Source organism: Sphaeramia orbicularis, chromosome 3 (assembly GCF_902148855.1).
Source record: "Sphaeramia orbicularis chromosome 3, fSphaOr1.1, whole genome shotgun sequence".
Classification (NCBI taxonomy): Eukaryota; Metazoa; Chordata; class Actinopteri; order Kurtiformes; family Apogonidae; genus Sphaeramia; species Sphaeramia orbicularis.
This window is the reverse complement of record NC_043959.1, coordinates 39970252-39985293: the sequence shown is the minus strand read 5'-3', so window position 1 is coordinate 39985293 and position 15042 is coordinate 39970252. Positions and strand designations below refer to the sequence as shown.

The 15042-nt window shown below is 37.9% G+C and overlaps 1 protein-coding gene and 1 non-coding gene across 3 annotated transcripts in view; one reads left to right on the top strand and one right to left on the bottom strand.

The window, feature by feature from the left end:
* The window catches only part of sema4bb (sema domain, immunoglobulin domain (Ig), transmembrane domain (TM) and short cytoplasmic domain, (semaphorin) 4Bb), a 70748-nt gene extending 65162 nt beyond the window's left edge, over positions 1-5586 (top strand). For both annotated transcript variants that reach the window (XM_030128263.1, XM_030128256.1), the window contains exon 15: positions 996-5586. In XM_030128263.1, coding sequence (XP_029984123.1) covers positions 996-1768 — 773 coding nt within the window. In that variant the 3' untranslated portion in view covers positions 1769-5586. The remainder of the gene's footprint in view (positions 1-995) is intronic.
* Positions 5587-10964: 5378 nt separating this feature from the next.
* trnap-ugg (transfer RNA proline (anticodon UGG)) lies at positions 10965-11036 on the bottom strand. Its single transcript has one exon. It is a non-coding gene; the product is annotated as a tRNA-Pro (tRNA).
* Between the last annotated feature and the right edge of the window lie 4006 nt (positions 11037-15042).

Below are 15042 nucleotides of genomic sequence, written 5' to 3'. Positions count from 1 at the left end.
ACAACATGCACACAGAGGCGTCAGAGAAAATGCTGTCGTTTGAAAATAACACAGGGATAATTAAAACTACCTTTGCACCACATTCAGATGTATAGTTACAGACAACGCTGGGATGGTCACTTCTGAGGTGGATTATGTTACAGAATACTGATTAACCTATTGAATATTTTTATTTAAAAAAAAGTAATGTAACTATCATTTAAGTAATGCAGTGATTTATATCCATGTATATAATTTTATTTATTTATTTTCTGACCACTCCCAGCCTGTGTTTTGTTTCATTATTTTGTTTAATGTGCATGTTTAAAAAAGAGAAAAAACAAACACATTTATTTAAAAAAATTAAATAAAATCTTAAACCTCTTAAAAACTGGGGATTATAATTACTTTTTGAAGTCGAATAATCAAGCCACTTTTAGTCAATTATCGTGATGTCACCCTTAATCTGTGTTCTCCACCAAAACCAAAGTAACTGTCATAGAAAAAGGAAAAAAACTGACCAACTAAAGGGTGAACCACAAGTATAATCAGTTTTTCAAAGCCCTTCAAACAGTTTTTTTCCTTTACTGAACATGTGCAGCACTCAGACAGGAACAGAGCCATAAACATTAGATCAGTGACTCTTTGAAGTGAAACATAAATCTCCTCCTCCTAAAAAGAAGCCCAATGTTTTGATTTCATTATTTATGCACATTCTACTAAAAACTTACATTTATTCCAGTCTGTGCAAAACTCCCAACAGTATAAATTTTTATGAAATGTTATTCAATATAATTTAAGTTAAGATTGGAACAGGATGATTTATGATTTAACAGCACAAACAACAAACTTAAAAAAAAAAAAAAAAAGAAGAAAGAAAAGAAACGGTGTTAACAATGAATAACTTTCATTTAGAAAAAAATTTGAGATGATAGATGAAATAATTTGGCCTCTTCACTCCCACAAATGATTTGTCCAGTACGTCCCTCTTTAAAGGAACTATCTTTGTGTTTTAGGTGGTCCCCATTGCCAGTTCGTCACAATCCCAGCCAACACATTCAGAGTCCTGCCATGCAAACTGCGCTCCAACCTGGCTCGAAGGAGGTGGCATTACAGTGACAGCGCCAGCCAGTTCCTGTACGCCACACCTGAGGGAAACCTGGTGGTTGTGGCTCAGGCCGACAGGATGGAGACCTACGAGTGCTGGTCAGAGGAGGAGGGCTTCCGCCAGCTGTTGGCCAATTACTGTGTGAGGGCAGAGCCACGGCATGAGAGCACTACTCTGATTGGCCACTCGCGTACACCTCACATCGAGCGGGAGGAGACCATCATCCTGCCTGGGGAGTCACGGTCTGAGCAGGTTCACACAAAGACGTACTGGAACGAACTGATTGTAGTGTGCGCCCTCCTGGCCTTCTCCCTGGTGGTGTTCTCCTTGTTCGTCATTTACAGAAACCGAGACCATATGAAGTCCATGCTGAAGCAGGGCGAGTGTCCGAACATGCAGCAGAAGAAGCCCAGAATAGTTGGAAAGCCCACAGAAAGCTTACCCCTCAACGGCAACACCATCCCCGTTTCCACCTCTGATCATAAGGGCTACCAGACATTAAACGACAACTACATCTGCAGCACGCCCACCCACGAGTCCTCGCCAGACAACAGCAAGAGCTTCTCCGAGTCCTCCGATAGGCGACCACTGAACATAAAGGAGAGCCATGTGGAATACTCTCCAACCTGCCCGCGCCCCAGAGTGAGGTTAGGCTCCGAAATCAAAGACTCCATCGTATGAGAGCACAGAAGACGCTACAAGACGCCACCCTGTATCTCAGGAGGGATACGGGCCAAACCCACCGAGCGAGGAGCGGAAACTGATGACATCCTCCTACATCACAGCACATGTTTTTGTTTCAGTCATCTTTGTTCTGTGATCATTACGGAGGCCATTTTATTTAACCATGTCCACTCCAAAGCCAGCCAAGGTTGGTCTGGGTTGCTGCATGAGAAAGAAACAGGAGGCAGCGTATTATTCCAGTTTCAACCAGGATCACGAACCACGGCAGCTGCTACGAATAATAACATAGCATTCTCATCCTCTTGAATCTTTCTGTGGCCACCAACAGTAGGTGTAAGTGTAGGGCTGCACAATAGGGGGGAAAAAATACTAACAAGATTAAGAGATAAATCACAGGATCAGCCGGATCCTCCATTAAATTCCTTAGTTAATGTACATCACATGATTCAGACTATAAGTTTTTCCTAATGATTTATTTACCAGCCCTGTATAGGTATGTGTAACCATGCACATGTTTAGCAGGAGATCGCCGTTATAGTATTTCCACCTCTGTTGTCATGCAAATGCTACACAACAGTACCATGCTATCGTAGAGGTCATGCACAGTGACCTTGAGTTCAGGTTGAGGAGAATATAATTCATGCATCCACACATTATGGGAGCATAGCAGATGCACATTTGATCTCCTTAGCTGAATAAATGTTCTAACTGTATGAAACGAAAGATGAAAAAGAGAAGTGGGGAACGTCACAGCTTGGTGACACAGAGGCCATTTCACCCCATGGGAGCAATGACACAAAGGACAGCGAGTTGAAGAAAGACGTCAGTGGCTGCTGATCAAAAAAAACTTTCCTCCAGAGCCAAAAAAACTGACATGTACCTCCTGAATGTAAGCTATTGTTCAAAGGTGTGTTTAGATCATACATACAGGACAACTTAGAAACCCTGTTCTCATCTGAGGTAGCCCTGTTCTTCACTGTTGACTTGCAGGCATCATGATGGGTAAATAACTGATTTTCAGGCAAGAATGGAAAAGATTGGATGTTTTGATGTCTGTCAATGTTGATGTTAGAAACACATGAAGAGCCAAGAAAAGAGGAGACCTCCACGCCTCTACCATGTTCAGGGCAGCACTGAAATCATCATGTGCAGAGTGCCAAAAAAGAAAAAAAAATCATAACTTGATTGTCTTATCGAAATGCAATAGTGCCATCCTGTTATGACCACTCCCATCTCATGCTTTGTTAGCATTGACCACTGTTGAAGAGCACATGGGGATGGAACCAGAGTTGGGGTTCAACAGAATAAATATGGCACTAATAAATACGACACAAATGTGAAGTGCATGGAAACTTCTCTAGACTGTTAGCTTATGATACATTTTGCAGACTGTGATGGGCAAAGTAATCGACTCTAATGTTCGATCCGAATAAGGGCCAAGTGACGTGGTGTGAGGATTGCCGAATGGGTTTGCCACAAGGTTGTCAGTGGAGAAAATATTCCTTTCAGATACCCTTAGAGGAGTTTTCCGACTTCTTAGTATTAACAGTAAAACATAAAGGTACCACTAGCGTTAGAAACTGAGCTTGACGAGTGCTAACAATACAGCTATGACATCTTTTTAGTAATAAAAGCTTACAAGAAAAGAATGAAGAGCTCACGTAACAGCATTTATGTTCCAACTGTTGCTGTGTTAACAAGCTAATATTTAGTGGTCTCTTGTCCAGACTGCAGATGCACTATTAGTCATGTAGATGCACAGAGCTCTGTATTAGCTCAATATAGTCCCCCAGGTTACATTTCTTACTTGCATACATGGCATTCACCACGCTCAGTCACATGTTGAAGCGACGTTAATGTGAAAGCACAAGTAATCAGGGTGTTAAACACTTACAGGTTTGCACATTTCAGCAAAATCAGAGCAGATTAAAAGACATGCAACTACTGAGAGACATAAGTGTGGCTGCTAAGGAAATGATTTTTTTTTTTAAAGAATCATCTATTACAGGGACCAGTGCAGCCATTAACACTCTTGCACCCACATTGCTAGACTTTTTTGAGACTTAAAAAGCAGATTTTTCCAAAGATTTAACAAGCTGATAGTGTTGTGTAAACCTAAACCATTTACACGCCCGTAGGGACAATACGGCACCACATGTCTTAGAAAACACCACCAGTTCACTGTATTGATCGAGTAAGCCCACAGTATATATTCCAGTATCATCCAGAATTAACATTTTGCTATTTCAAACACTGAGCAGATGATGAAATGTAACTGCTAAAAATTGGCCAAGAAATTGCACAGCATTTTGCGCAACGATGGTCAGTGTTCTTTTTTTAACTTTTTGTTGTGTATATACAGTATCTGTGCTTAATATTGTGTGTTTTTAAGGGACCTTGTGCAAGATGTGTTGTAGAGATAGTCTTGAAACTAGAGAGTGAACACTGCTGATACTTTTTTTTTCATAGTGCTTTATTGCCTACTTCAACATACATTTCTTCTCTTGCACAAAACTCTGCACATCTCTCACCAACTTGCCGTAGTTCAGCACCTGGACTGACTTTTTCTTTTTTCAAGCATGTTAAAGCAGGAGCGCTACTTGTTTGTAACTTAATGCCAGAATGACTTTGGTGCAAGCTGAGACTGACCAAATAAACTAAAAGCAGCAAAACTAAAGTCTGTTGCATATTCTAGTAACAGCTGAATACTTTTTGTCACCACTAAGACACAATTTCTTTTTCTTACTGTACATTGGTCTCCTGCTTTGAGATGCTTGATGGAAAACCCTCACAACACATCCTCAAAATGCCTTTAGAAACGAGTTGTTCTGCCTTCAGCCACGTGCCACATTGCACGCTACCCAGCAGTGACCTCACCAACAGAAATGTGGTGACTGGCTTGATTGTAGCCCTTCCACGGGCACGCTTAACTCCACTACACAATACAACACGGGTCAACAGTACGTCTGTAGTTTCACCCAAGCCACAGTTAACTATGCCTGCAAACAGCAAGACCAGGAGCTGCTCAAAATCTTCTGCCATTCTTCAACTTTTGCTTGTAAAAATGATACTGTTCACATAGGAATCAGCTGTCTGAAGAGGTCAATATTTCACAGTAATAATATTTCTAATGTTGTATAGAAAAGCTATGCTACAGAACCTTTTGACCTTAATGGTTAATAATGCCAAAAGGTGAATATTGTTATAAAGTATTATTTATTAATGACGTGCTTTTCATTAAAAAGCAGACAATAAAAAAAAAATGGAGATTGATGCTTTGTCTTGAGTGGCTCCTCAGTAATGCAGCATACTGTACTGGACATGAATGTAGCCAACTATGTCGTGTTTTCTAGAGCATCTTCAAGGGTATTATAGCGATTCATTTTCCTACAGTGGTTTAAGTAGGCAATCCATGGCAACATGTTTTCAAGACTTTTATTTAACAGTCATACTACAAAGAAGCAGCACAACAAAACAAATTAATCACTTGTGCTGTACATTGTAGTACTGCAGTAAGATGCAAGCACAGCACGAAATCCTCCATGTCGGCTCAGCCATGAAACAACAGCTTTGCCTCCGCATACTGAACACCATAAGCTTAGTTGACTGAATAACTAATAGACAAATGTGGTCTTGCCTGCATGATTTCTTTTTTTTTTTTTTTAATTATTTGTTGTGTACAAATAACATTGTGAACTGTATTTTTTGTATCATTGAGGTCGTGACTGTTGTTTTTATTATATTGTACATAAAAAGCACTTTATTTTAATTTTTTTAAGATAACTGAATAAAATACATGTTTTGACACATGCAAATGTGCCATTGTTTTCTACTGTAACTTTAAAACTATTAAGTAATGTATGTTTCTGTTGTTCAGATGGAAAAAACAAAGCCACAGACTAAAAATGCTTTCCAGTTGTGTGTGAATATAAGGTTGCAGTAGTGTTTTGAAGCATACACGCACATGCATATTTTCTCATGCTGTTTATTTTATCTGCGATGAACAGGCAACTTGTCCAGGGTGTACCCCTGCCTTCACCCCTATGTAGCTGGGATAGGCTCCAAGCGACCCCCGTGACCCTAGTGAGGATAAAACAGGTTCCGAAAATGAATGTTTATTTTATTTTATTACACTTACACACTTTTCTTTGAGAAGCAGGACTGATTGCCTGGCTTGCCGATATATTCAGTCTTGACAGGTTTTGTGCCTAAACGAGTTCCTTTATGGCATCTTCTCGACAGTACTGATACCAATCCTCCACAGCGAGGTATTGTCTTTGATAATACTAACATAATACATAATACCCAGAAAATATGATTTCTTATCATGTAGTACTAAAGAAATCTTTCATTTCATTGAATAGACTTTTCAAATTCTTTTCTTTAGTTTTTATACTTTCTGTAAATATATCATTTTATTATAGACTGCTACAGATTAAATAAAAGAAACCAACAGAGGCTGACAGAAAATTACACTGTGTTCAGTTTTACTTTAGAAATTCTTCACTGAATACTAATGTATTTCTGATATATGCCTGAATCTGCTCTGAACTGTCTAGTGTATATCTATTCCCCTAGTTACACTTCATCAGTGCGAAATATATTGTACATAAAAAATTCAGATACTTCAATATTTTTGACTGTAGCTGAATCTAGTACACTTTAGATCAGATGGAATGATCTTGTTTTACATAGTACAACACAGGTAAACAAAGGTTTTGTTTAGGGCAGGGGTCACCAACCCTGGTCCTCGAGAGCTACTATCCTGCATGTTTTAGATGTATCCCTCTTCCAGCACACCTGACGGGTCGTTATCAGGCTTCTGCAGAGCTTGATGATAGGCTTATCATTTCAGTCAGGTGTGTTGGAAGAGGGATACATCTAAAACATGCAAGATACTAGCTCTCGAGGACCAGGGTTGGTGACCCCTGGTTTAGGGATATACCATGTTCACAAACAGATCTGCTGGATTGTACCACTATCAAACAAGACTTCAGATTGTACATAGATTAAATCACTGTAACCTGGTCTGGTACTCTTTAAAAGTTCAGTATCAGAAATCCGTTAATCCATCTGCATATTTTTCTGATGTCCTTTGAAATGTCAGCTCCGCAGTGAGAGTATCAGTAACATCTGTGCACATATTTAACCAAATTACTTCAGGTGCTGTTTATGTTTTTGATTTTTTTTTTTTTTTTTTTTTTTAAGACCACATCTGCTGCTAACATTACGCAGGTCACATCCACCCACGTTTGTGCCGCAAATAATTTCCACAAGACATCTGATAGAAGTGCAACCTGGATGATTCACAATTTACAGTATAATAATAATGATGCCACAATACAGCTGCTCCCTTTTGAGATGAGGGAAAATGTATCACGTGTGACTGTTGTGCAATCATCTGACAGTCTGCAGACATCGGTTAAGTGCCTAAAGAAACCAGGAGATATGTTGTTCAAAGTTAAGTGAGTGTGCTTTTTTATGTAAATTTTGACCATCTGGCCTGATAAACACACCGCCAGACACTCCTTGGAACATATGTTATTCTCATTTTCTACAATGTTAAAGTCAGGTTTATTACTCATTATTCACGCATTTAAAAACAGTCAAAAGCAAAACATTATGTTCTTGTGCTGTTCTGAGGAGTAATAAGAGACATACTTTAGCACCTATCATGAAGAAAACTTGATTGTTTTACATTTTTTATTTCCCTAGAAGACCTAAAGACAGGGATAATAGGCTTTTGCATGCAGGGATCTTTGATATGGTAGCAGTATTTCATGGTAAACCCAGATCTCTCTCAACAGAATCTGCAGAAGTACTCTGGACAAAGTGTTCCGTTAATGAGGAACAGAACAGTCGTGTGCAGCTCCATCCAGAGATGTCTCAGAAGGAAATGTTTCTTTCTTTTTCAGCGGAACAGATTTACAGCAAAACCTTCATTCTTGCATTCAGATGATAAAATATGAAAGGCTACTGTCAAAATAATTTCATTTGTGGTCCATTTCTGACTTGAGAGTGAATTGATGGTTCTTGTTTCCTTTGGTCTGGTTTTACCCAAAGTGAAAGAATGAAAGGTCTCAGCTCATACCGGCTCTTTAGATTCCAGGTGAAGCATGTCAAAAACTTTCTGTTGAGCTTTTCTCTTTTATTATTTATTTGGGTCAAATGAGGTTTCCACGGTGATTCAGTGCAAGAGCAGAGTTCATCTTGATTTTCATGATCTTAAGGTTCTTATCGAGGACATGATCTTTTTCTTCTTTACAGCTCCTTTTGCCACATTCAGACAAACCATATGCGCAATATAAGTAATTTACAGTTTAATCATCATCAGCTTTTAGACGGCTTGATATCCATGCTGTGGACTTCTTTTTTCTTTCCTGGGCATTAAAGAAAATCTTTTGTCACATATACCTGTAGCTGTGGGTAAAAGATGTATAATATTGAACAGAGCTAATTCCAGATTATGCGGAAGTCATTTGTCAAGGGAGATGAGAGGTTTGCAAACTCTGAGAAAGGAAAAGAATATGAGACAAACTGTTCTATAAAACCAAGTCCAATTTCCAATACTTTGCAGGACCTGATGTTGCTGTCATTTCTGATGAAAACCAGTCCATCGAACTAAAGTTACATTTCATTTTACTTGATACATTACTTTACTTAGTTTGATTGAATTAGATAAATAATCGTTAACATTTTTTTAAAATTTGACCATGTTTGGTTCTGGCAGGAAGATGTGGGTTGGCATAGAATTCCATAAGTGGCATGCCCTTGATGTGTATGATGTTTGATGGAGAATTGTGTGAGTTGTAGGGAAGGTTACACCGTATGGATTTGAAGTCACAGTCAATCTTGTTTTTTGTGGGCTAGTAGACACTGGGGGAAGAATAGCACCTAGCTCCAGAGATGGTCTGAAGAAAAAATACCTGTAAAAAGTGTAGTGTTGCTGCTCCAAGGGGAAGATGCCAGCTAAGATTGGATAATCAGTTCTCAAGAGGCAGAGGGTTTTCCGCTGAAGTCTGTCCAGGAGACTGAGAGCAGTGCTACCTGCTTCACTCCAAATGGGTGATGCAGACTCCATGACGGGTCTTACATAGACCATGTAGATGGTAACTCTGGCCTTAAAAAAATAAGAAGGTTCATTGACTGGCTCAGTAGGTAGAGCTGCATTACCGTCATCCTGGTAAGACTCATGACATAGTGGGTCCAGGGGAGAATATCAGTGATAACCACTCCAAGAAGAGTGATGGACTTGATAGGCTTTAGCTCTTTGTCCATGAAGAAAAGAGAAGGATGTGTCTTGTCACATTTTTTACTGATGATCATTTCCTCTGTCTTGCTTGTTTTTAAAGTTATGCACCAATCAGATGCCAACTTCTCAATTTCTTGTATATCCCCTTACTAACTTTCTATCCAAATTACAATGATAGCATGAAGAGTACAGTTATCGGTGAAGATATGAAGGTCATTGTCAAGGAGTGAAGAAAGGTAATCTATGAATAAGAGGAACAGCAGGGGCCCAAGGACACTACTTTGTGGCACGCCAGCAGACAGGGCTTTATGTGTAGAGAGAAATCCACCCAGAACAACAGCCTGCTGTCAGTCAGCTACAAAAAGATGATATCCAGCTGTGAAGGTTGCCACAGATGCCAAAGGTGGTAAGATTGGTCAGGAGTCCACAGTGCCTTTTCATAGACTGAAATAGCCACATTTTATATATTTCCATCATCCTGATACAAGCGGGGACTATTAGTGATTTGGCTACAGAACTGAGTAGAGCTGATATTGTTATCATTGATACTATTCATATTGTTGTAATGACTATCATTATTATTATTATTATTATTATTATTATTATTATTATTATTATTATTATTATTATATTAGTAGTAGTAGTAGTATTACTAGTAATTCTAATGTGCAATTGCCCGCTTTCTCTTATATCTGTACATACAGTGTAGTGCTGCCACTGAAACCTTCATTTCCCTGAGGGCTCTGCCCAAGGGATCAATAACATTCTATCTAATTTAATCTAATCTAATTAATGAATCTAATCTAATTCATAGCTGTCTATAAATGTATCTTTAGGCAGAAGTCTTTATAACTGAGACACATGAAAGTTGATGCCTGTGACAAAGACATTTTGCTTTTGTTTTACTAATTGTATGAGTGATTATGTAAATTTTCATGTCAAAACTGAGCCCAGAGACACTATCCTTTTGACAAGAATCAGCCCAGGCAAAACCCTCTCAGGCAGGACGGTGTGCTGTGGATGTCCAAGCACCCCTGCTGAGACAGAGATCAGCAGGAATAATAGAGCTCTTCCCTCACAGACCGCCCATGTGTGAAAGCTCTGTGGTCACAGAGATAGAGTGGAAGTCTAGTCCGGCAGCAGCACAGAGAGCTCTCATCTAAACATACATGCCTGTCAACTTCTTATATCCATCATTTCTGTCACTTTTTAATCTTAGAGTCTGTCTGACTGTGGCTGAACTCTCCCCTCTGGTGCCCTGTGACAAATCCCATTTACTCTCAATGCCAGTAGCTCATCTGCTGTCACCATCCATTTGATTAAGAGCAAAGACGCTAATTTACTATTCATTATTAGCAAATCACTGCACTGTGAAAAGTGTCTTTTGTTTTCCTCAGCCCTGAAAACAATTACAGTCAGCTTGCATTTCAGTTGTGATTGCACTGCATATTTCATGGCAACGGTTCGTTGATGGTGAAATTGAAAAACAGATTTACTTTTTCACAGTTAATGAAAAGGGGGTGGACAAGCCGGACCCAACTTTCGATGTCACACATCATCTCCCTTTCTCCTCAAAGCTGAGTCTTCACATAGAGTTAAATTTTGCAGTGGGTGAACACTATACCTTGTCTTATAATACCCTGAAAGACTCTGCTTTACATCATAAAAGAGGCTGATTGAGTCAAATCCATTCCTATGGCTTGCTTCAAAGGGCTTTGAGTAAATATCTGAATGTATGTCAGATCACTTAGGTAATTGAATTTAGACTGCTGTAAATGCTTATACATATATATATATATATATATATATATATATACAGTTTCAAATTTAGCCAGACCACATCAGACCATCTGACTGACACAGCATCAAATAGATGCTCATGAGAAGAGCTCTATAAATGACAGTGGTTTGAGTTCCAAACACATTTGAAATCCTTACTGGGGGCTCATCCGGGATTTGAACCCGGGACCTCTCACACCCAAAGTGAGAATCATACCCCTAGACCAACGAGCCCACACATATTGTTAATGAAAGCTATTTTACACATCATGCAAATTAAAGGAACGTCGTGAGCTAGCGCAGCTTGAGCAAAAAAAATTCAAGAAAACCAGTCACAAATGCCTACACTTTTCTGTCCTTGTTAGTAAAGTGGCCAGTATCTCTGCCTGTCATGCAGAAGAGTGGGTTTGATTCCCCAACAGGGAGTTAAGAAGTTTTATGTTGTATATTTGTTTGTGATCAGGGCTCAGGTTAAATCTGAATCTGTTGCGTTCTGCCTGCATATGTTGGAATCCAACTTTGATCAAATGATTCAAGCAAATTGCAGCCCTTGGCACTTACTGAATGTTAGAGTCTTAACATGACTCTTATTGATACATAAGTTCAATAAATATTAAAACAACGTTTCATGTTGTATTCACATTCCTTTAAGTACACTAAAATAATGTGGCTTTTAGTCAAATACTGTGTGTGTATAAATACATGCAAGTATCGAACTGTACATGTGAGCATGGTATTTATATGTATTTTTGCAGAATTGCAAACATTTTCTGATTTACTTTCTTGCCCAGAGAAATGTACAAAACAAAATGAGTAGCGTCTGTATTTTTTTAAGTTGTCATTTGTGCACGTTAAAAAATGTAAGACCTTTGAAAAAGAATATAGCAGATTTTCAGCACCAATGGAATCAAATGAATGTCTAGTCATTTACTATTTATATGACCCTCAAATCATTTGATTTTCAATGTGCTGCATACCCGTCTGCAGAATAATGGCTCCAGAACACTTTGCTTCAACAAATCACGTGTACAGTCTATTGATTATTTTAGTGAGACTTTTATCTATTCATCTACTGGTTGTTCTTTAGATGTTCAGTCCTATTTATTCTGTATGTGTTCTTATCTGTTTTAGTATATTTTACTCTTATTCTTACTTGTTTATTTTATTTATTTATCTATTTATTTATTTAATCATATATATTTAACTCATATCTTTGTACAGCACTTTGGGTAGCTAAACGTATTATATAAATAAACTTGACCTTGACTTTATAAAAGACTTTTAGTATAAATACAGAATTACTAAATAACATTTGTATAATTTTTACACACACAGGCCTACATAGTTTTATATAACCAGGGTGAACATGAAATAGAATGAGGTGTACTATAGACAAATTAAACAAGTGTAGAATTAGTTATTTTTACAAACATTATTTCACATTTTACATGATAAAGGTTAGTGTTAGACTGTGCAGACTGTGGTTATCAACATCCATTATTCATCATCATACAATCACGACCTACTGTATGTATCACTGTTAGAAGGATTCATTCATTTTGTGTCAAAGAAAACAAGCATTTTCAAAACATTGCATAATGAAACAGGAGGAGTACCTGCCTCTGGCTGAATTTATCAGCTACATAATGAACATGATAACCACATATATTTCAAAACAAATCAGTTTTACATACATTTCAAAATGTTTGCTTGACTGAGCTGAAGATAAATGGTGACAATGACATGAACTCCAATGTAGATAACAGATTTTGCTTTAGTGAAGGTAATTATAGACCGTGTTTAACCCTTAAAAACCTAGAAATGTTTCTGTGGCGACTTCCAAAAGAGTTTTTCTCTAAATCTAATTATTTTAACCTCTGCATTTTTCCACTGACAATCATGTGTTTTCTTTTATACAACTTACTGATCATGTAGATGTTCATAAAAGCTCAGAGTGAAGGAAATTTTAAATTCATTAACGGAACATTAAAAACAAGCATCTACAACCACTGTCATTTGTCAAACTATACAGATTTTACTGGTGAATCAGTGTTGCAGAAGATGATGAGACTATGGAGTCTCTGAAGGTCCAGATGGGTCATATCTGATGTGCTGTCCATCCTCTTTCCAGTTTGTACTCTGAGGTATTCATTATTGTAAAGAGCTAAAATGAAACACAACAGTGTATTTTATCCTTTATTCCCAGATCTCAACAGATTCAGTAGAGAAAGCAGAATCAGACTGGGTTGGGTTTTTTTTTATATAATGTAATTACATTTTCTTTTCTTTACATTTGGAATTCCTCATCATTATCAAGTCTCTCCTGTGGTGTGTTTTTAGACAACTTGCCAAAACACGCTGGCAATTGAGTCTGTTGGGCCTTGTGCTAGAATTTAAGTGAGATCCAACCAAAGCTGTAAGAACAGTACCATGAATAAAAGAGGATAAAGTTTGAATATCCTCCAATATAAGCAACTTGCTGATTCTGCGTTTTTTGCCTCATCGTTATTCTGTGCTTCATCTGCTTCCCTGTTATCTGAGATGGAAAGAACTAAATCTGTGACTTAATTATACGCCCTGTAATCTGAGAACTGAGGGTACAAACTCTCTGGATTTCAGAAAGTAGACACATAGCTTATTGGCTATAAATAAGCTGAGCTGTAGCTTACTGACTCATATAAAATGCCAACCATATGCACTTTCTGCTCATGTTAGACAACAGTAATTTACAGGATATGACTTTAATACATGTACATATTATATATAAGGTGTTTGTGGTGTGTGTGAGCATGTTAAACTTTACTATTTTTCTGTATTACTGGGGACGAATGGACAAATGTGCATTATTAGAGGATATTAGACACTTTAAATGTATTTCAGGGTGAAGGTTGAGGTTAAGTCTCCAGGAAATAAGTCAATGAAATGTCCCTTAAACACATTCATTTCTATAGTTTGAATAAGACGTTGTATGCATATGTGTTTTCCTTCCGATCACATGATACGAAGCTGTTCCAAAATCCTGCACACTTTTTATGGCTTAAGTAGAGAGCTCACATACTGCAACACAACGTTACCAAATCAATTTCTCTGCTATGCCATTCACACAATTATTCACTGTTAAAAATAGATGTTTAAATGCCATGGTGTGTGCTTCCACCTAGTGGTCAGAAGGCCATGAGTGCACCTTTATTATTGTTGGCAGAACTAGTTGAATTACAGTAAACTACTGTTACACAACACAGGCGGAGCAGAGACAAAGCACATGTATTCTGCCTTTACCCACAAGTCAGCATCAAGGTCATGGCTTTTGTGTTATTCATGCAAATTAAGGTGTGGAGGAACGTGGGTTATTTTGTGGTTCAATGGTTCTTTGTAGTCAAGTTTGTTATGTTGGTTCCATGACTAGTGATCTCACTGTGTTCTTCCCCTAAAACTGGGTGCATTCTTTCATCTTCTCTCATGTTTGCCACAGAATTGTTCTGGCTACACCCATAAGAGGCCTGCAGGCCGTGGAAACTGGACCTATTTCACAGATCCAGTCTTTTTCATAGCTGAGACACTATTTACACTGGAATCCACTTGGTCTTCATCATCACCTTGTTCTTGGCAAAAACAACAAAACAACAACAAAAAAAAACTTCTTTTGCAAATGTCATTAGTTGATACCTCATATTTTCACACCCCTTTTTAGAGGTTATAGACCCAAAACTACTTGATTAAAAAAAAATGCAGTTCATGCAGTCAATGAGTTCATACTGTATCTGTTACCTCTGTGCATTTGAAACTCTGAGTATTTCCATTCTTTATTTCATTATGTATTTTTATGAGATATTTTTACCCATAGGTAGATCAGTCATTCATGTATGTATTTATTCAATGTACACTGAACATTTCTGAGTTTGAAAAGTATAGAAACAAGACTGCAACAAGCCAAAAACAATGACATGAAAAATTCTGATGCAGTACAATAAACTTCTGAGTATTGCTGAGTTTCTGTTATAATCTGTGATGAACAAAGACAAGCTGCAGCAAAAATAATGCTCTTATTTGTTGGGTGTGTGTATTATTGTAGGAAGCAATTGCTGGGCCTGGAAAAGCCTGCAACAAGAATAAATTCAAAGAAAATATTTTTTAAAATGTAAAAGGAGTAAGAGCTCAACTCAGCAGTACTTCAATAAAATTATGTGTCAAGGCAAAATATATACAGCTCTGGAAAAAATTAAGAGACCACTGCAATTCC